At 43.7% G+C, this 22,223-nt stretch overlaps 2 protein-coding genes across 3 annotated transcripts; one reads left to right on the forward strand and one right to left on the reverse strand.

Annotated features, from left to right (window-relative positions):
* Positions 1 to 955: 955 nt before the first annotated feature.
* Positions 956 to 8,516, reverse strand: eif2s3 (eukaryotic translation initiation factor 2, subunit 3 gamma). The gene is made up of 12 exons (XM_082546309.1): positions 8,407 to 8,516; positions 7,317 to 7,380; positions 7,110 to 7,237; positions 5,787 to 5,908; positions 5,486 to 5,580; positions 5,067 to 5,225; positions 4,382 to 4,516; positions 4,203 to 4,297; positions 3,965 to 4,109; positions 1,708 to 1,877; positions 1,446 to 1,618; positions 956 to 1,338 (listed from the first exon to the last, which is right to left on the reverse strand). Exons 1-12 carry the CDS (start codon positions 8,473 to 8,475, stop codon positions 1,275 to 1,277), a joined length of 1,419 nt encoding a protein of 472 aa, XP_082402435.1. The 5' UTR covers positions 8,476 to 8,516; the 3' UTR covers positions 956 to 1,274.
* Positions 8,517 to 10,066: 1,550 nt separating this feature from the next.
* On the forward strand, positions 10,067 to 21,816 carry klhl15 (kelch-like family member 15). 2 transcript variants are annotated; one of them, XM_082545947.1, is made up of 9 exons: positions 10,067 to 10,415; positions 11,447 to 11,534; positions 13,252 to 13,390; positions 13,497 to 13,685; positions 13,775 to 13,999; positions 15,168 to 15,329; positions 15,465 to 15,674; positions 15,885 to 16,075; positions 16,163 to 21,816. In XM_082545947.1, exons 1-9 carry the CDS (start codon positions 10,355 to 10,357, stop codon positions 16,920 to 16,922), a joined length of 2,025 nt encoding a protein of 674 aa, XP_082402073.1. In that variant the 5' UTR covers positions 10,067 to 10,354; the 3' UTR covers positions 16,923 to 21,816. The 2 variants fall into 2 exon arrangements, with proteins under 2 accessions (XP_082402073.1, XP_082402074.1); XM_082545948.1 differs by lacking the exon at positions 10,067 to 10,415 and adding an exon at positions 12,814 to 12,922.
* The last annotated feature ends 407 nt before the right edge of the window (positions 21,817 to 22,223 follow it).

A 22,223-nucleotide genomic window follows, 5' to 3' on the forward strand; every position in this document is an offset into this window, starting at 1 on the left:
CTACTTCAAAAGCTACTGAAAATAAATCCATACTGGGTCATAGAGGTGTATGTTAATATATTCGTATATGCTGATATCCATCTTTTGCTATGTGGTCACATTAAAAAAAAAAGTTGTCGTTTAGAAGAATTATTAAAGCCGAATTAACCATAAACAGATTTTTTTTGATCTGCAACACGACGTGTGCAGAAAAGTATCACTGAACTACTGCTAACCTTAAACAAAAAAAAATCTTTAAAACGTAAAGATTCTTAGGCGAGGTCTGAGCGTCCCATGATGCATTGCCTCAATACGGCATTGCACATCGCCTCCTAATTATTTAAAAGTAATTCATCATTGTATGGAATATACTACTGTTAGGTTTTAAAGGGTAATTTAAGCAATTCTAACGATCTGTAGCATCTGCACTGAGGCGGGAGGTCGAACCGTTCAGAACTCGCTTGACAATGATTAAGATTTTAGGATTTCTATACAGTTGAACAAATCCCCGCAATTCATCAGTGCGATTAATGGTTCAAAGCATTAAGAAACTGTTCATATTTAATTCTGCATAGTTTGTATGGCTTTTAAACTTACTCCCACACGTTTTTCAACGCTTTTTGACCTCGGGGGTATTTTCAACCCCTGACGGCAATTTCAAAGGGCAAAATGACGTTTTATTTTTTAATTTAATTCGGACCTCTAACAGCCATTCACACAATGAATGGACCAGTGTCTACTTTTAATAGTTTGTTGTTGTTTTTTTAAATTTGTAAGCTCTCTGGGACGACACAAAGTTTTTAATTTTATTATCACATAAAACAAAGAAAAGGGGGACAATCAAAAATCTTTAAAAAGAAAAAAAAAAAAGCATTTTTTTAAATTACAATTTGGACAAAATTAAAACTTATCCACCAAGTAATTTCATCTCTGAGTTTCCCTGTAACAGCAAGAATGATGCTCAAAGACGACCTGGTTCCTTCCAAATTGATTTTATTCCACCTGTAATCTGAGGTTAGTACAGATCATCTCCAAACTGGTTTCTGGAGTTTTGTTACGACAGTCTGAAGCGCCTCCTCCCTTCCTGGGTCCTCCTTCATCTCCAGCAGGAAGCAGAAGTTCAGAGCACGACTTTTGCATGTCGCTGCAGAGGAAGAGGAGCAGAGTGAGGAAGCGTCTTCAAACCGCCGATATGTCCGTGTTCACTTCCCCTCCCTCCTCCGTGTGGGGAACAAATAAAAAATAAAAAAAACAAAAAAGAAGAGAAGAGTGTGATGGCCATGCGTTTGCTAGTCTCAGTCGTCATCCACTGTGGGTGTGATGGTCACGCCTCTCCTGATTTGTCCCCAACCAATCAGACTGCAAGGAAGACAGAGAGAGAGAGTTACACATCAGGAGGCGTGTTCTGACACTGCAGCCAGAAACATCTGTGCAAACACCACACACATCTCCGCCCTCACTCTTACCGCCAGTGTTTCTCCACACGTCTGCTCAGAGCGATCTTCTCTCCGACCTCTGTGCACACCGGGTTAGTCAGCACGATTTTGGCCAGATCAGCTTTGACCGCACTGACACGGCCGCCTGTCGACAGCGAGCCGATGTTTACCATCAGCACCTCGTTCTTGGACAGTTTCTGAACCTGCAGGTCAGGAAGACAGTCAGGCTGTTAATACCAAAGTCTGAGAAGCTCACACATCTTTCCTCCCTTTCCCACAAGGCATTGCTCACCTTAGCAGCCTTCTTGTCTCCCTCTGTGCGGACTCCAAGCAGCCTCCTGAGCAGGAAATAGGAGATCTCGAGCTCAGTGAAGATCTCCGGGAGCGCTCCGACGGCGCCTAGCACCTGACCGACCATACGATCTGCTCGGCACAGCGTCGGGTCGATCTTAGTACCCACACCTGCACAAAACACATAGTTTACTCATGACTTCTCCACCATTTGGCTTGGTGCTGTAGTGACCAACTCACAAACATGATGAAGGGGATGGTGGTAAGTTTTGGGAGGACCAGGTCAAAGCTTAACACCGTTTCCATGCGGGGAGAGTAAGTGAAGGCGGTGAGGAGCTACAAATACCTGGGTGTTCACCTGGACTGGTGATGTAGCACCAAGGCTGTTTACAGTAAAGAACAGATGTAACTCTACTTCCTGAGGAAACATTTCTTTTAAAAAAATACAGCAGTTTTTGTTGCGGCCATCTTTTGGCGCAGCATCACAGCCGGTGACACCAGGAAGCCAAACAGGACAGTTTGGCTCTGAAATCTCCGTTACAACCCAAAACAGCTCGAGAGGGTTTATCAGCAGGAGGCTCCTTTGACCCTCTGGTAGTAAGAACAGATGCAGGACCGCCGTTTCTTAAATTCAGTTTTTTATATTTGTTATCTTGTATCTTGTAGTATTGCAGCTTGCATGTGTGTGTACTCTGGCTTTTATTTATAAAAGCTGTTGTGTGTTTTTAATAATCTGTATTTGCAGTACTGCAGTCTTTTTAAGAGGTTTAATAAAATAAACAGACCTAACTAACCAACACCAAAGATAGGAAATCAACCCATCTACCCACCAACCAAGACAACCCAAACCCAACTAATACTACCTCTAATAACCAACCGACTAAAACTCAACCCAACTCTAACCCTCCAAACCCAAAAGAAAACCAAGCAATTTACAACCAACCAAAACAACCTAGTAGGGCCGGGCCATATCATACCGTTCACGGTGATACCGGTGTAATGTTCATTAGAAAATGAAATATTGCGATAGAATGTGGGTAAAATGCGCGTGCGCAGTGCCTTTGTTTACATACGCACATGGCGGCGACGCAGAATGAGAAGAGCGAAAGCGGCTCATTGAATGAAACAGATGAACCAGAACTGGTTTGTAAAAATGCTGCAGCTTCACTGGTGTGGAACTGGTTTAGCTTTCGTCCGTCAGATACACAACAAAGCACTATTTATGGTAGCGCATGCTAGCGGGCCGTCGTTATTACCGTGTTGTTTGGAATATACGGCACACTTAAAATCAATCATTTGATTTTTCTGAAAGTCGACAGTGCCCCTTATAATCCCGTGTGCCTTATGTATGAACTCTGGTTGTGTTTACTGACCTCGAAACGATTTTATGTGCACGGCGCTCGGAAATCTGTCACATGTTTCAGTACGACTTTGCTGAGCTACGAAGCCGCACCGCTTGATGGGTTGTCGGAGCATTACGGCTATCGTAGGCAGGAGCCTCGCGGAGTGATACGTACTGTGCTTCACCATAATATTACCGTATTGAGTGTATAAGCTCTTTTTAAGTTTTGTGGATATTATACATGGTTATGCTGAGGATATGTCGGCCAGTTTCCACTGGAAATGCCTTTTGGTTAAACTGTCAGCAAAGAATTTGCACTGTTACATTTTTATATAACTTTAATGCAGATAAAACAGCTGCTTGTTTAAGTGAAAACACACTGATGGTTTTTTTCCCACTAATAAAGTTGTGGAGTTGTAAAGTATTTTGTCTCGTGTCAATTATATCGTTATCGCAAAATTTCAAATGTATATCGTGATGAATATTTATGGTCATATCGCCCTGCTCTACAACCTAACCTTTACCAAACCAATAAAAACAACCATCCAATCAACAAGCCTACCTCCTAACCAACCAATTAAAACAAACCAACCACCACAAACTCTGCCAGTACCATCTAAAAACCAACCAATTAAAATACAACAAAAAGAAAAAACCTCAACCTACATATCTGCCTACCAAAAAACCCCCCAATGAAAACAAACCCAACCTACCACCTATAGCCTACACCAGCATTCCTGTCAAGTAAAAAGAAGCCAGAGATTAAACTCGACTCTTTCGCTGTTTTCTCACATATGTAATCTTTTGATTGTCTGAAACATGCATCTCTCACTATGATCACCAGCTTCTCTCTTTACAGCATAAAACTGCATTTACAGTGCAGTCAGGTAACACGAGAGCACAGAGTGCCTCTTACCGATGAGGCCTCCGGGAGCAGCGTACTGCAGATCGTTGTGCTCGGCGAACAGAGAGACGATCTTTGAGAAGATGGGTTTGCACATCAGCTTTCCCTCCTGGTCTTTGGACACAATACCTGGCCGCACCTCGATCTCCTGACCCACCTGGACACGCAGAGAAAGGCAGAGCAGAGTAAGGCGTTTGTGACTTCACACTGCTTCAAATCACCAATAATGTACTGATAAATACACTCTTACCTTGAGTACACCCTTAAGGATACTTCCTCCGGCCACACCTCCTTTCAGGTCGTCGACCTCACAGCCGGGTTTGTTCACATCAAAGGATCGAATGACTGAAACACAAAACACAGAACATTAAAACAAAACTCGAAACACTTACATAAAAGAATCAATGTTTGTGTTTTTACTCGTCTTACCAATGAGTCTGGGCTCGGATGTGAAATCTCTGACGGGCACGGGGATCATTTTGACGATGTACTCACAAACCACCTCGATGTTGTACTTCAGCTGGGCTGAGATGGGAATGATGGGAGCGCCCTCGGCCACTGTGCCTGCAGGAGGAACATTAAAAGCATTTTCACTTCAGAGTTCATCTAATTGTGTTTTTGCTGCAGAGCGCTGCGTGGCATGGGAGTTTCAAAAGGGGCAACGAGCAGCAACGGAAAGAAAACCCTCAAACACATACAAAAAATAAATAAATCCTCCATTTGCTCTTTCAAACCTTAAATGGAAGTGAAACTTAACTTAAAAAATATATATCTTTGACATATATGTACAACAGAACTAACGCAGGGTTTGAACAGTGTAAATTCTGTAAACCCTGCTTAAATAAAGTGTTTAAAGCTCCAGTGGGTCGTATTCTGAGTGCAAGGTTGTATCATTTTAACTTTTTAATTATTCTATCATAAAAACCACACATGCATGCATGTTATATTAAAGGTTGCAGTGTTTCCTGGTGCTTTAAGTGACATTTCCTTTCCAGAAGTTAAAGTCTGGGAAACAACGGTGGTAAAATACGAAGGCTAAGTTGAGTAAAACTGCTAAACCGTCACACCTGAAATTCTAGAAATGGGCTACAAAATCTTTAAAGGGCTGACTCACCCTGCACGAAGGCCAGGATCTGCTCATACTGCTCTTTAGCCTGGCTCTCCTTCACCAGGTCAATCTTGTTCTGCAGGATGAGGATGTGCTTCAGCTTCATGATTTCAATGGCGGCCAGATGCTCTGATGTCTGGGGCTGGGGACACGACTCATTCCCAGCTGGCAGTTGAAGAGGACACAAAAACACAACGAGACAATTTTAATGTTTGGAGTCAGAGATGAGCACGATGCTGACTTTCTAATGTCATTAATCCTGGTAAAAGCATGGTCTGTTATATCCACCTCCTCTTTATCTGAACAGGGATAAGTTACCTGATTAGCGCCACTACAAAGCCAATTAAGGGGAAATGTGACAGTGCAATAAAGACGAAACACTCTTTCATAACACCTCAGCTTAATCAAAGTTTTCAGAGACCCACCAATCAGCAGGAGAGCTGCGTCCATAACGGCTGCTCCGTTCAACATAGTTGCCATCAAAATGTCGTGACCGGGACAGTCCACGAACGACACATGTCTGTGAGGAAGAAGACAGCCAACAGTCACCTTCATTTTCCCTCATTTACTTTATTTCTATTGTGCTCAAACATTCAATTTCTTCTCCAGAACAGAAAAGATCCCAAAAACATTTAGTTCACCATCAAAAAGTTGTTTTTTTGTTTGAGGATTCAGAGGTTCAGCCTCTGCATTAATGATAAAATGCTTTGCCTGTTCAGGTCTTACCTGACCAGTTTGAAGTTGCCCTTGGTGCCAGTGATGTCTGTGGGAAACTCGTCTGGAGTGCTGCTGCCACATGACCTGTAGCACTCTGGCCGGGGACAGCTGGGATCATCCAGCTTGTAGACCTACGACGTGTGGAAGAGAAGCAAAAACGTGAACTCCTCATCAGCATCTGTAAACCAGCGTTCATTCAGGAGGGGGCAGAGCTACGTTTGAGATATTCAGCACACACAGCAGCTGCAGTCGGCAGTTTTTAATTGTGTTTAGCGCTCAGTTTCACTTGACTACAAATACGATCTTTGTTTTGACTTCTTCTCTGTGACTCAAGCTCAAAGCTAAAAGGAACAACAACAGCACAACCAACAGTTCTTCCATATGTTCTACGCCGCCCCCTGGTGTCAACATGTAGAGAAACCCTTGGAAACCAAAATCAGCAAAATTATAAAGCAGAAAATTTCATCAGGGTGTCATTTGTTTACGCATATTTAGCATTTATACTATTTACACCTAGATGTTTTCCAAATAAGCAAACTAACACTCCATGATTGAGCTGATCATTGATCAGGTTTAAGCATTACTCACACAGACCTAGATATCAGCTGGCAACCCCCCACCAACCAGTGGTCAATAAGGAAAATAAAGTTATTCCTCACTATAAACCACCAAATTTGAGCACTTACTGGAGGACTGCAGACCAGAATGTAGTCCTATGTGACGGGGGCTTTTCTCACCCACCAAAGGCTCGTTTTAAGGCATGAAAACCGTGACATGTAGAAGGAGGTCTGCAGATTTCAATCCTACCAGTCCGCAGAGTTTAATCAGCAATATTTGGACCCCATCATACCCGTTGTTTCAGCAGGTCATGCACCTCTCGCTGTGGGTATCCTGGGATATTAAGTTATACTCCAATTCCAACTTAAACCCTTAAACTCTGAACCAACAAAAAGGCCTCTGAATGAGCCAGAAGTTCGATTTCATACAGAATCTCATCATTTTAACTGAGTAAAACAAAGCAGTTCTTTCAAAGATGGTGTTAGACTTTGAGATAAATGGCTTTAATCACTCCCAACCTGGAGAAACTGGAACCCACAATCAGCATTCTTACAGGCTTTCTCTTATCACAGACATTTTATGCAAATGCACCGTTCCCTGTGGAAACAATTTGGATTGACAATAAAGTTAAATGTGTTTGTATTTGTCGCCTGTAGACGGGGAAGTTCACGTTTGAAAGAGTAAATCCTGAACATACAAACTTCCACTGCTCTTTAATCTCAAACACTCAGGTCCAAAAATAACACAAACATCTGAGAAAATACACTCCCTCACCTTAGCATTGGCATATCCAAGCTTGATGGTGATGTTCCTCTCCAGCTCATTCTTGAACCTGACGGTGTGCACGCCAGAAATAGCTTTCACTACTGTGGACTTTCCGTGGGCCACATGACCGATGGTGCCTAAGAGAGAAGAAGGCGGAGGTCAAAACGTCTATCAAACTCTACAGAGACATCGAATCCGATCAGCTGTCTCCCATACCAATATTGATGGTGGCCTGTCTGCTGATGATCTCCGGAGAGAGAGGTGTCAAGGTCGACACGTCCTGACAAAGAGAACAATTCAGATTAATGACTCGTCATGCCAGGACCCACTGCATCAGAGCGAGCGGCGTGCTTAATCCCAAAGAATAACGAGCAGCTCACAGGCGGAAACAAAACCACCCGGGATGGTTCTCATAAAGCAACACAGAACAGCAACAATCCCTCAAGTACTCTACTTTACCAACATTATAACAGAAATCACTGGGAATTTTATTGTAGGAGTGTCTAAAGAAGCAAAGTTTCAGGTGATGACTGTGTCTGGTAACAAAAGAGTTTGATGGCGACTACAATGTGTGAAGAGCATAAAACAGGACTATTTTAATGGACCAGGCCCTGATCACAGTTAAACAATAAGGTTTTGTTTCCCTTGTAGGACACATGCAGCACTACACGCAGTGTTTTGTTCTCATCTCGGTAAGTCACAACTAACGAGAACTTATGTTGAACAAAGACTAATGTTATTTAGTATAAACACACGAAAACACGCTGAAAGTCGTATCTTTGACCCACATCTTTTGGTACCAATTTCCATTTATATAAAAGGTGAGAATATGAGCTATAACAATGTAAATCCAATGAGTTAGAATGAAAGCTTTACAAGCTTCAGCTTTTTACAGCTTGGACTAACAAGAAGGATGTAAGCTTATAAAGGTGTTTTTATGCCGAACTAAACATTAAGAACCATTTTCTAGATTCTAGCAAAGATGGAGCTAACTCCGTGGAGCTAACTAAAATTAAACCGGGATAAACAGGCTTCAATAACGCTGATAACTATGAATATCAAGTAAGTCTTTCAACGTGTGAATCGTGTTAAATGTGGCTGAAATAACGCTGTATTTCGGGCTGGAAGTGCAACGGGTCTGAGCTTTCCGCCCAGCCTGGGCCCTTGCGTCATGTGCCGGGTGGCGCAGCACCGGTATCCGTTACTATTCTCCCGGCCTTCTGTGACCGTTTTACCGAAACAACGGGCCACCGACAGCCGCCAACGTAAAACCACACTGCTGTAAGCACGATATACATACACTTACCAGAGTACTGAGGTCCTGTTTGGCCAAGTGAGGCTGACCGAGCGTTGTGCCTGACTCGTCGCCCGCCATCTTGAAAGAAAAGGGAATGAATAAGGAGGCCCGGCCGAATGCCTGATCTATCGATTAAACCTGCACTCCTCTTCGCCTAAAATGTTTTCAGACAAAATAAATTTTACCGCCTGGAAGCCTGGAAGATTTTATTACAGCTTTAGAAGCAGATGTGCCGTATGGTTTTTTTTTAGCGGTAACATCCAGGTATAATTTTAAACTTAAGCGATCCGCCCAAGTAAAAGTGTAGTTGGGTCCTTTCTCGAGGGCTGATGCAACCACCGGAGCGGCTCTCAGTTTCTGCTGTAAATTTAAACCAGTTTAATAACCGCACACTGCTGCTGTTCGTATCTCATTAACAGCTGCTCATCAAGGAAACAGACATGCGTCCCAAATTTATAGTCCTCTTTTAAGAAAGAAGTGTACGTTCATCCATGTGACGGGTCCGTCGCGATTTAGTTACGTCATCTGACTAACTTTCTGTAGTTCTGGCTGTTTGGTCTATCTGAGTAGGATTACTATTATTTTATAGTAGTTCGGTTAAGTTAAAAAAAAAACGCCATAAAGCCTGATATGGGGAGACGTTAGTTAGGCTATAGCAATTATGTACCCAGATTTCAGGAGTGGAGAATAGATTTGTAGTCCGTCACATCTGTGCAGTGGCAGCCATCCCGTTCAGCCTTGTTTAGAGTGAAATATCCTGTAAAATAACATTCATATCAATATGTTCTGTTTAGGATGTCCGCTGGCATTTTTAAGTGTCCTACTGGAAAACACACAAAGCCTCAGTGAAGTACATGAAAAACTACTCTGTGAAAAATAACTTTTGTTTTTCCAGCTAACTTCACTATTTGCTCCGTCATTTCTCCTGTTCATGTATAACCTCTCTGTCCTCTCTCTCCGTCCTCCTCACTCAACTAGAAAATAACAAAAATATATTCCTATAAAAATTATTATAAGACACGCCTGTTTCTATTTGCTCTCTCTCTCTCTCTCATTCCTGCTCTCCATTTTAGTCAAAGTGTGTTTTAAATCTGCATCACTGATTTGTGTCATTAAATTAGATCTGCTCTTTCTGCCCCAACAACAAAGTCTTATTTAAGCGATTAAATATTAGTTCTGTTAATATAGTTATTGTAGGGACGCTCTGAACTCGTCTACGGCCCAGATTCGGTGCACATGTATGTGCAGATTCCTGTGTGATAGATAAAACGCTGTGATTAAAGCCATTCACGCAGAGTGGGGAATCCACTCTGCGTGAATGGTACTCGTGGTCATTGATCAACGGTCATCATAATTTGTATGTTAACGATGATGAAACTGACACCAAGTTTCAGTCCTTATGCAGATGCACCGAAGAAGTCACGCTGATGAGTGAAAACACGACGTCCAGATGAACAAAGTGAACTTTCTGGGAATTCTTTACCTGGATGATTGAGGACTAACCATTTGTACATTTATGTGAGTGCATTATTCATGTGAAAGTGTGTAGCGTAGTTATTTTCAATAACTTTGGGGCTGTTTAGCATCTCTTTAAAGACAAAATCCTTTTAAGTGTTTTTGTGCTTTTTTCTCTTCGTGCGTGGTTTGAGTAAGTTAGCCATCATCGCAAACCGGCTATGTTTAGGGATTTTTTTCTTTCTCGTTGGAGTGATTCCTCTTGGTAAATACACGATCTTTGATGCAGCGCCGCACTACGCCCTTCAGTTCCGCCCAAAAGGGAAATGACGCCGGTGCAGAAAATGGCGTCCGCAGAGCCTGTGGTCCGCTGTGGCTTTTTACCCGTTTAATTTAGCTCCGTGTGGGGGGTCTGTGCGATTGGCAGATGGACGCTGATGCCAACATGGCAGTGCAACGCTGCCACCCGCTTTCTTGATCTCGGAATCGAACTCGCAACTTGATGTCCGACGGAGCCAGAGCTGGCTGGTCGAAGAGGGGTTGTGGAGATTCGCACCGCCGAGGTGAGACGGCTGGATTCAGGCTAAGCTAAAGCGGCTCCGCCGGTCTAAGCAGCTGTCGGAGCCCCTGTAGCTCCAACTCGGAGTCGTGACAGCGAGTTTAGCCAAACACGGAGCGAAATATCCGCTCAGTTTGCGACGGTTTCCTCCTTTATCTTCCACAAATATACGCCGCCATGTTCCGTCAGTACAGCCGAGTGTGGGGACCGTTATCCGCCAGGGTTAGCCTTTGTTTTGGCGCTCCAGTCGCGGCTCGGAGCAAGCTGTCCCCCCGCTGCTGTTTGAAGAAGTAAACACGGAAACCGAGGGCAATTTAAACCGCGTGTTGGTGCAGATTTAACACGTTAGCGGGAGGCTTATTTTGGTGGCAAGTGTGCGGATGTTTTCTTTTTCACCTGGAGGCAGACCCAGGTGAGGTCAGCCACCGGGTGAGAGAGATGAAAACGAGGCTAGACCGATTCAGCGAGCTGCTTTCTGTTGCCTACATCCCGTTTTCCCTGAAAGCAGTGCTGACAGGACTAATCAGCTATAGTCCCAAACAAGCTTAAACAAAGCCTCAACTTTCGTTAACAATTTAGCCTTAACACACATTTCCAGCTCCGCTAGAGTAGCTTAGCATGATCCTCATTTCTCAGAGGCGGAAGACATTTGGCACATTCACAAAAGCATTAATATAATAAAAAATCTCAATCTTCATAATTAAAACATCTCAAACTGGGACACGCACGCACACGTGGGACCTGACTTGGAGAGCAGGTTGAGAAGAAACACCTCTCACACAAACGAATGTATCTGTTCAGTACTTGTCGCTTTAACGTTGGATTTTCCTTTAAATTGTCACAGGTGAAACTCTTACCAAAGAGCCAGTAAATTAAATATTCATGTAAACTGCAGAGGATGTGTGTTTTACAGCACTTCTGTGCACGAGAGCTGTGATTTACAAGGCCCTGAATGCACCGTGGACTGTTTGATGGGTATCCTCTTCATCTAAGCCTTCTTTGTCTCTGAGAGCATCTTTTTCTGTCTCCCGTCAGAACCAGGCAAGCACAAACACAGGAAATGCGAGCGGCCCCTTAGCGCTCAGCCGTCGAAGCCTGTGATTGTTCGCCCGGGCTCCAAAAGGTACGTCAAACACGCAGAACTGCACCATAAATATACATTTTTATCTCCACGCTGCCCTCCTCCAGACCATCTGCCTCATTTCGGCCGCTGAGTTTTAGGATGTGATGGGGGAAGGGCGAGGGGTCAAAGGTTAAAGTCTTGGCTCCTTAAATTTAGCTATGATACCAGTGATTTTTAATGCTTTAGAAGTAATAGAAGTTATTCTATCAGATTTATTTCCACTTCTTCATGTACAGATGATGAAAAAATAACAATACTTGTAGTTAACTGAAATACCGAACTTAAATCGCTAGTAATAGTGATTCGATGGGTTATTTCCCACGTTTCTTTCCCATACACGCTGTTATTCCTGTCACCCATAGCTTCCATCTCCTACAAAAGTAACCTTCAGTTTTCTGTCCTTCCCATATTTTGAATCTCTTCCACGTCTCATTTTCATTTGTTTCTTAAGTATTGGTGTTTAATTAGATCTTTATTTTGGTTGTTAAATTCCAGTTTATTACAGTCTGGGTGGTTTTAAATTCAGGGGTTATTTTGGTTTCATCTCTTGAAAACAATAACTTTATATCTGACCCCAGAGTCTGAGCTTTTACCATCTGTGTCTTCAAATAGGGGGAAAGAACACAATCTCATATTTAGACTGAAGTTCGGACCCAAAAAGCTACATCAGGGTATCGTATGATTTCGCTGCACGTCAGCAGCAGAAGAGCTGACGTAGCTAAAAGCAGCATCAGTTTGGAGGGATTTCTCTTCTCCTGTTCGGTCTGTGAGGAGGTCGCATGTAGTGAAACTGAGAGCAGAGGAAGTAGAAACGGGCACGGTGTGCATCACTAGTCAACTAGACCTTTAAAAGGTGATGCTCTTGCTAGCTGGAGGTGCTGGCCTCGTACCGTGATTGTTGTCATGAAGTTATCAGAGTCTGACAGCAAAATCTTGGAGGATAATCAGCAGGTAACCAACAGAATCCTAAATACAACTGATTTCCATGCCAGCCTGTTCCTGAGGTGGATAACCTCCAAGATTTCCCCCCAAAAAACAAAATGCAGGCTGTAATAAACTGGAATCCTCTTTTAATCCCACCATCATTTTACCTCCATTCAACTTTTATTTATATTTTTTGTATCATGATGAGTAAACGCACTGAGTTGATCATGTATATGAACACTAAACTGCTGAAATGAGACTAAAAGCATACGGATGATTTCTGATTGTAAATCACATGTTTCTGGTGGAAGTTTGCAGGCGTTCACGCTTTAATTGTGTTGGCTTTGTCGTCCAGGTGATTGACGCTCAGAAAAGGGACTTTGTTAGCATCTGCTGGACACAAGGGGCACTGTCCTCTGATTGGCTCGGACAACCCCCTCTGACATGCCCGTGGCCAATCAGAGGTGAGTGTGCTGCGTGTGTGTTTACGTTCTCGGTGAGCACGTGTGAGTTTCTGTGTGTTTGTGTTGTGTGTGCCTCGTGTGAAGGGTTTTCTCTCTTCTCCGTCAGCTGGTGTGTTGCAGTTGGTGCGCGGCGGCTGAAGTGCAAAGCTTTTTAACATCCCTTTAAACGACCTTCCAGCTCCTCGCTTACTGTTTCTCAGCACCTTTGTGTCCTTGGAGAGACGTCTCTTCTCTGTGTGTTCAGTTGATTTTCGTGTGGTTGTCATTTCCTCACGGTTCATCCCTTTCTCCTCGTTCACGCTTCTCTTCTGGCTCGCTCGCGCCTTCAGGTGTGTTATGTCGGGGGCGGATGTGGAGGTGTACCTGTCTCAGGTGCACGATGGGAGCGTGTCGTCGGGCTTCAGGGCGCTGTACGAGGAGCGTCTGCTGCTGGACGTCACGCTATTGATCGAGGAGCACCACTTCCAGGTACGCAACTACAGCACACGTCACACAATGGTCCATTTGAAGGATGACTCTAGGTTTGGCCTTTCTCCTCCTTTGACCCCGTTTGGTTTGCTCCTCCCACTTTCAGGCCCACAAGGCGCTGCTGGCCACCCAGAGCGACTACTTCCGGGTCATGTTCACGGCAGACATGAGGGAGCGGGACCAGGACAAGATCCACATGAAGGGGCTGACGGCTGCTGGGTTCGGCCACATTCTCCGCTTCATGTACTACGGCTCGCTGGAGCTCAGCATGCCCACGGTGCAGGAGATCCTGCAGGTAACTCGCACGCAGTTCAACGGAGCTCCTTGTGAGCCTCAAAATTCAATCCGCAGTCGCTTTAAGAACGCGTCTTCCTCTCCCCGCAGGCGGCCATGTACGTCCAGCTGACGGAGGCGGTGGAGTTCTGCTGCTCCTTCCTGCTGGCTAAGATCTGCCTTGAGAACTGCGCCGAGGTCATGCGTCTCCTGGAGGACTTCAGCGTGGGCGTGGAGGGCGTCCAGGAGCAGCTCGACAACTTCCTGCTCGAAAACTTTGTCCCACTCATGAGCCGACCCGACTTCCTGTCCTACCTCAGCCTCGAGAGACTGCAGGTTTGATCAAACGAGCGCAGATTTTAACTATAAATGCAAAACGTGCTTGTATGTCGCGCTTTTCTTTGTTATGAAGTCTGAGGAAAAGTTGTTAAAGCGACAGTTTAGAGTCAGTTTGACAAAGAAAGACGTTTCTAAACTGATAAAATGATCGACTATAATCTTTATTTATAGAAAGATTCTGGAACTAAACTGTTTTACTTCTTTCTGATTTAAAAAACTCATCTGAAAATGTGTGTTTACTCTTCTTAATTTGCACTCCTGCAGGCATCCTCACACCTTTAATAGGAGCGTGTTTTATTGACAGTCCTGGGCTGTCTGACTCCTGGTGTGTGTTTTAAAGAAAAATGCAAATACATTAGTGAGGTACAAATGGCCCAGACTGCAAGAGAAATGTTTCCCGGGGGGTTCAGGAAAAAGCGATGAGCAAATTAAAGGCACATTTGCTGTTCTCAGTACTCATAAAGTGCATTTTATGCAGCAGCTGTCGGTAAATACCAACGAGAGAGTTTAGCGGTTTCATGGTGGATAAATCTCACCGTTAAAGTCAAACTAATCCAAAGTAAAGCCTCCACGGTCCTGTTTAAGTCCTTTTTTAACCTTCTCGTTCCTGTTATGTGTTAATTTGTGCAGATGTCAGTAAAGTCATGTAGCCAGCTTTAATAAGGAGGTGGAAACATAACCTGAATTCATTCCTATGAAGTGTTAGTTAATCTGAGACAAAGCAGCAAACACAGAGTGTGCAGCTGTGATCACAGCCTCTCTGTGAGCTGACGGTGCAGAGACGTATGTGGAGAATAAGAAGTTCTCCCTGAGAGGCAGAGGAGGTGTAAGAAAGAGACGGGAGAGGAAGATTATTACTTTGAGATGTAGCAGCTGCTCAGTGACATTTGATAGACTAGAAATTTAAAGCTTACGTGTAATCGTAGGTTTAGACCTGCAGAGACTCGGGCACATGCACAGGTCTCTGATGGGATGGATTTTCTGTTTTGGGAGTAATATTTTGTTGAAAATGCTCCAGAGATGCCTTAATGTTTTCTGCTGTATTGCATTTTCTTATCTGCACTGTTTTCTCTAGTTGCTGTGGATTGATCTCTTGTGGTCTCTGTAGTGTTTGTGGAAGTTGCAGTGGCAACAAACCTGCTCTGCCCCTCTGTGTCTGATCCAGGCGTACTTGAACAGCGACGCTCTGAGTCGCTTCCCAGAAATCGAGCTGTACGAAGCAGTGCAGGCGTGGCTGCGGCACGACCGGCGGCGCTGGAGGCACACGGACACCATCGTGCAGTCCATCCGCTTCTGTCTCATGACCCCGGCCAACATCTTTGAGAAGGTGAGCGCTGCTTTCTGACCGACGTAAATGGGGGCGGTCGCCTTCATTTTTTGAACTCCGTTGGCTCGACGCAGGTCACCGTAGCAACGTTAAGCCTACAGCCAGCCCCATAATTCACAGCTTTCCTCCACTCAGGTGAAGACGTCGGAGTTCTACCGTTACTCCAGGCAGCTGCGGCAGGAGGTCGATCAGGCTCTCAGCTACTTTCATGATGTCAACCAGCAGCCTCTGGTGGAGACGCGCTCCAACCGCATCCGCTCCGTCCGCCCGCAGACGGCCGTGTTCAGGGGAATGATTGGCCACAGCATGGTCAACAGCAAGATCCTCCTGCTGCAGCGTCCAAAGGTAGCCGCTCGTTTACGTACAAAATTGGCTACATGCTTGTACCTTTTTGTGTGCTTCCTGTCTGACACGTCTATCTTGCCTCCCTTTCTGAGCGCTCCTCGTCCCATCGGCTGTTGGGGAGAATATCTCCGAGTTGCCTCGCTGAGCCTGTAATCCTCCTTTAAAGTTCAGGATGGAGTGTTTGGATCTAACTGGTTACCTGTGTCTCAGGTGTGGTGGGAGCTGGAGGGACCTCAGGTGCCGCTGCGACCCGACTGCCTGGCCATCGTCAACAACTTCGCCTTCCTGCTGGGCGGAGAGGAGCTGGGGCCCGACGGTGAATTTCACGCCTCCTCTAAAGTGTACCGCTACGACCCTCGACAGAACTCGTGGCTACGCATGGCGGACATGTCTGTGCCCAGGTGAGAGAAGCCCGAGGTCATGGCTGCGTAGTGAAGAGCTGATTTCCTCGCCAACCTTCTTCTGAGTTGTTTGTTTGTCGTTCGCAGGTCAGAGTTCGCCGTGGGCGTCATTGGAAAGTTTATTTATGCCGTGGCGGGCCGCACGCGAGACGAGACCTTCTACTCCACGGAGCGATACGACATCACAGAGGACCGCTGGGAGTTCGTGGACCCGTACCCCGTCAACAAGTACGGCCACGAGGGAACCGTCCTGAACGGGAAACTGTACATCACGGGCGGCATCACCTCCTCCTCCACCTCCAAACAGGTGTGCGTGTTCGATCCGGGCCGGGAAGCAGGAGGTGGGGGCGGAGGGGGGAGCGCGGGCGGGTCGGACTCACACAGGACACGCGCTGGCCGCGGCCCGCTGCTGCCCGGCACCCACGCCAGCTGCTGGGAGAACAAATCTAAAATGAACTACGCCCGCTGCTTCCACAAGATGATCTCTCACAACGGGAAGCTGTACGTGTTCGGAGGCGTGTGCGTGATCCTGCGGGCGTCCTTCGAGTCGCAGGGCTGCCCGTCCACGGAGGTGTACAACCCAGAGACTGACGAGTGGACCATCCTCGCCTCCATGCCCATCGGGCGCAGCGGTCACGGGGTGGCGGTGCTGGACAGGCAGATCATGGTGCTGGGCGGTCTGTGTTACAACGGCCATTACAGTGACTCCATCCTCACATTCGACCCAGAGGAAAACAAGTGGAAGGAGGACGAGTATCCCAGGATGCCTTGCAAACTGGACGGTCTGCAGGTGTGCAGTCTGCACTTCCCAGAGTACGTGCTAGAGCATGTGAGACGCTGCAGCTGAGGTCTGCTCCACCGCACGCCTCCTTTTATAGAAACGCACCGTCACGGACTGAAGTTTCCTGCTGAGGGGTGGGGGGGGCGGGATCAGGTGTTTACAGGTGGGAGACTACAGGCTTTTAAACTGGAGACCAGCACTTACCTTAAGGTGAGGAAAATGGCTGGGGCCATAGCGTTGCTCTTCCTAAACGAAGGAAGCAGCAGTCAAAGCGTGGCGCGTGAGACGCCACCCGTGAACATTTTTAGCTTTCTCAGAAAATACAGGAAAAAGTAATCGTTTGGAGGAAAGAAAAATGGTTTCATTCTGCCGCTTTATGTTCGGACTATGGTCAGCTTCCTGTTCTACTTCTCACCTTCTGTATTTAGGCGCTCCGGTCAGGCTTACCGCAGAAACGCACTGGAAGCGCCCGATTCTGATGCACCAGTCGAACAGACCTGCACCACAAATCCTACTTGAATTAGGTTCATTTCTTTTGAAGCCACCTGTTAGTGAGTGATTATATCAAACACTGGAAAATGCCCTATAAATATATAACAACAAACATGCAGTCGGGTATAGAAACAAGCTGTAACACTGTAGTGTAGTCATTTTAGAGCCTCTCCAAATATACAACTGTCGACGCTTTAACCTGCTAACGGCTATCAGCTGTTATGAATTCGCTTCCAGTGCGTTCCAGCTTTCAGTCCTAATTCAGCTCTTTGCTCCCAGATATCATCAAACTACGCTCATGTTCATCCAGCACAGCATCACTGTCCTCCTCTTCCTTCCTCTGTCTCACAGTTTGAGAGTAAATGTATCCTGACAGTGATGATGATGATGATGATGGACTCACACAGCTTTACTCACTCTCATCTACATTCCCTGCACTTTACTGGTTGTTATTGTGTGTAAATGCACAATTTTCCCCTCCCAGCGGCTGAATGTGCTGTAATGCTGGAGACGCGTGTCTGAAATTAACTTTATGGCTGACAAGTCAAGACTGACTAAAAGAGTTGAAACATTTGAGAAACAATGGACCTCATGCAAGAACATTTTAATGCATTATGCTGATGATAAAGGACCAGAAACGATTATAAAACCATTAACCAGAGTGATGTTGTCAGAAGTACTGTTAGCTGTATGAAAAATGAGTTTTGAGGCTGAATATCAAACTCTAAAGTAGTTTTCTTGTTAAGCATAAAAAGTGACATAATTGTACCCACTCAACATTTAAAATGAAGACAGTGCACCCTGTCTTAGAACAATATTCCATTTTAACCTCTTTGAGAAACAATAGCTTGTTTATTACCCTTACAGCCAAGTTTCTGCCACTTAGCAAATACATTTGAATATATGACTTAAGGGTCACATGAAATTTCTTAATGCTGTTGAGATCTGCTAAGCTTACTGGTATAACTACAATCCGGTTTAGCTAAGGCTAGCTCTGACAATATTAGCTGGTGCATCAGCACCTAGCATTATATCCTACTGAGTTAAGTAGTACATTTAACTGTTGTTTTGTAATGCATATTACAGTTGCATCATTGGTGATTTTAAAGACACTTTAAATTACAACTTGCATGAAAATACCAAAAATAAGAGTATCTATTCAGATTTATGCAAACTAGCATTAGCCACAGTTTGACTGACTTTTATCTCTTTCTGTTCTAAACTGGTTTAGCTGCAGTCAAATGATCTTTAAACTCATTAAAATGAATGGTAATTTCCAGATGGCAAATAGGACAATATTTATACCTATCTCTATCCAGGCTTTAAGGTTAGCTGCTATTACAACAGCAGCTAGCTTTTTACTGTTTAAGCCCCCATAACCTTAGCAGTGCTAACTACCTAGTTAACCATCTATGGAACCTACTAAAAGCTGCTTAGTTAGCTGGTGTTCGCAGGAGTTTAGCTCCTTTAACTTTATTATGAACTTATTAAAATGGTCTCTGTAACATATCAAACTGAACAACCAAAATGTTAGTCTTATAAATTTACAGACAGCAACACAGGGTTTTTAATTTTAGCTAAGATTAGCCTTGGCTATCTGAAGATGGCCATCTGCCTTTGGCTGTCTAATTGGTTTTCTTTCCAAAGCTGTAAATGTATTTATCACTTATAGTGGGGAAAAGTAGTTTAAGAAAGATGAACCATAACAATAAGTCCAAAAGTACATTTTCTGTTTTACAGCATTGCCAAGCTAATTGGTGTTAGCTTGAAGACATGGTTTGTTTCAATTGTGTCATTTCTATGGAAGGTTGTTTCTACAACTTGAAGGGAGAAAATCCTATAAAAATGAATATAAATCTGTATTTTTGGTCATCGCAAAACATAATGAATATTTATACTTAAATCTTCAAGTTTGGTATCACAAAAATTTTGACTTGCTTAAAAGTAACTTAATGTCTAACTTGGACATTTAGACAAAATTTCAAGATGCTGAAGTGAAATTTTGTTGCAAGTTGAAATTTTTACTTTTTTCAATCCGGCAGCTTCTTGTTTTGTTTGTTTGTTTTTTCTTTTTTTCAGGGGTGAAAATAAGCTTCCATAGATTGCACATCTCACAATGAAATACAGAAGTATTTCTGTATTTATTTATATTTAAATATTTATAATAATTAAAAAAAAGATCTTTACGCAAAAGTAGCTGTGGCTAACTCAGACTCTAACTGTAGCTTTGTAGTTACTATGCTTTTGTTTATAATCTATTCCATGAACTTGAGGTAGCAATGACCACAAAGTGGAAAAATAGATGGCAGCCATGATGGCTACCCTTATCAGGAGTTTAGCTAAATCTTAACAGTAAGACTTAGCTTTAGCATTAGTAAGGTGACCCATGGCTTTTTCAGCAGCTAGCTTTCTCCTGAGTTTAGCAATCTGGTTTGCTGCAAAAATACACTTTTTCTAGCCGTTTGTTGTACATGTAAATTTAAAAAGCTATTTTCTTAACAAAGGACACACTTATATTGCACATTTTTGTATATACAATGAAAAAGATCAAATCAAAACCGTGACAGCTGATCATATATGTATTTAATGTCTTGATTTACTGTTCGCACCCCAAAGATTCTTTCAAATCTGCTTCTATTCGTATTAGAGGTTCTTGCTTCAGGTTCATTGTTTCTTTGGTTGGTTTACACACTTCATATTTTATCTCTACAGACAAGATCTGTGTTTCAATGTAAGCTGCAAACACTGGAGGTCAGTATAACCAAAGCATTAAGCTGCGAAAGAATCAAACAGTTACCAGCCAGTGTTTAAATGACTTGCACCAGTGGTGTGTTCATTTCAGACATTAAGGTTTCGCCTTCCCCAGCTGATGCAAACTCCGTCTTTGTAGCTTGCACGTCTCAGCAGTGGGACGCCTCGATCCTGCAGCCCAGTAAGCCGTGCTCGATGACCAGCTCCGTGCTTGTATTGTTTTTATTTTTGTCTTTTTTGTTTTCATGAGCCAACTGTGAAAAAGGGCTAGGGCACACACTGATGCAGTTTTGTCTGTTAGCTGTATATTTAAGTTATTTATTTTCTACAGGTATTGCTTTTCACTGAGCTATGCAGTAACAGTTGTAGGATTATTTATTATGACGAGACTTCATCATAAGTCGTGTTGTTTTCAGGTCGTACCTCATCGTCTGTCCTTATTTCATACTCGGGCCATCTGTCTTCTCTGCATGTGGCTCATCGACGGATGCTTTGAGAGGTTTTTCTTTCAGTCTTAAGGCGTACTTTAAGTATTGCAGCACCTTTGCATTTTCCTGTATGAAAGTTCTCAGAGTGTCATACTTCGCGTTCCTCTTCTTGTAGCAGCGTCAGACTGTCCACAAATCTGTCGAGTCCTGAGCTGCAGCTTTAACAGTGTCTCTGCAAAGCCACTTTGGTTTCTTTGATGGGGACATAATCCCCAAATGGTTGAAAATCTTCCCCCACCTACACGCCTCTGCAGCAGGTGAGAGGCATGTCCCTGCAGTAGATAATTTACGTCGCATTTCATCTCTTTGTTGACATTTCAAAAGCTTGAGTCAGCAGATTTAGGACATTTTGCTGCAGAGGTTAATGTTTTGTTTTTTTAATCAGCTAAACGTTGCAGCCATATCTCTGTACCAACAAGTCATTTAACAACTGATTTGGACACTTTAACCCAGTCAAACTCCTATAAAAATTGAAGTTGAAGACCAAACAATAACACAAAATAAACTTTTTTTTTTGCTTTTAAGTTCTGTGAACAGTTCAGTGCTTCAGATCTGTTTTAAAACTCTTGTGCTCTCTTTACTTTAGCTCAGCGCTTCTCAAACTGTGGGGCAGGCCCCACTGATGGGCCACAGAGACACCGCATGAAGTGCAAGGATGATGAGAAGCAAAATAGGAAGTGATTCTAAGCTGAATAAAATGTTTTTTGTAAGCAAATAAAACTGCGTAGATTGATTGAAATTCAAATTGGGTCCCTTTCTACTGTTAGTGATTTTAAGGACCTCCTAAATTTAAGTGCATGGTTCTGCTGTCTTAACTGAGGCAGGAAAATGAATCTCTTCATTAACTGCTCCTCTCTTCACATCTCCTCCGTGTCCCTATACTCTGCAGCTGATACCTTAAACGTCATGTGCCACTGCAGTCCGCTCGCTGCTCTTCCTCTTCTTCCTCCTTCTCTCATGTCGCCATTTGAAGAAGAAACTTGTAACCAATAAAGTACTACTGTCCCAATTCGAGGCACATCCAGTCATAGCGCAGCATCCTTTAGTCCACCAGTCTGTCAGTAGGAAAACAGAGTAGAGGATTAAAAAAAGGCATACCTTGCTACAACGACTGTATCTGAAAAAGAAAGTAAAATCAGATTAACATATCTTATAATCTGAGTAGAAACTCTTTGGAAATGATTTGTAACTTCTTTCCAGAAATAAATGTTCATATTGGTCAACTTTCACCTGCATTTGTGCTTTTCTGACTCTGTTTACTTTGTCTACATGACATTTCCCCCATTACAGATTAATGAAGCCAGTTGAAGAATGAAAATGAATTAAAACCTGCATGCAGGTTTATTATAATTATTATAAAAATCCATACAATATGCAAATATCAGCTGATATTTGTATGTGCACAATTATGACTGAAGTTGTTTATTTACTTTACAATGTTACAGCTGAGACTGACAGAAAAAAATAGATGTAAATAAATGTGATTATTAAAATATATCACAACATAAAATTAGGAACTAACTGGAGAAGTGGGCGTCCCAGAAGCTCAACCTGTATCAGTCCTTGAGATAAGTTTAGTATTTTACCCCCACTTGTTATTTATCTTGAAGACGTTCTATATTTTTAGTTCAACACA

The sequence above is a fragment of the Aulonocara stuartgranti genome, assembly GCF_965226115.1.
Source record: "Aulonocara stuartgranti genome assembly, chromosome: 9".
NCBI classification, from domain to species: Eukaryota; Metazoa; Chordata; class Actinopteri; order Cichliformes; family Cichlidae; genus Aulonocara; species Aulonocara stuartgranti.

Coding starts and splice junctions, on each gene's coding strand:
- klhl15 (XM_082545947.1), top strand. CDS start 10,355: ATGTCCGACGGAGCCAGAGCTGGCTGGTCGAAGAGGGGTTGTGGAGAT. Junction 13,391..13,496: donor TCGAGGAGCACCACTTCCAG/GTACGCAACTAC, acceptor TCCCACTTTCAG/GCCCACAAGGCGCTGCTGGC. Junction 14,000..15,167: donor TCAGCCTCGAGAGACTGCAG/GTTTGATCAAAC, acceptor TGTCTGATCCAG/GCGTACTTGAACAGCGACGC.
- eif2s3 (XM_082546309.1), bottom strand. CDS start 8,475: ATGGCGGGCGACGAGTCAGGCACAACGCTCGGTCAGCCTCACTTGGCC. Junction 5,909..7,109: donor TTGGATATGCCAATGCTAAG/GTGAGGGAGTGT, acceptor CACACGTCGTAG/GTCTACAAGCTGGATGATCC. Junction 4,517..5,066: donor GATCCTGGCCTTCGTGCAGG/GTGAGTCAGCCC, acceptor TTCCTCCTGCAG/GCACAGTGGCCGAGGGCGCT.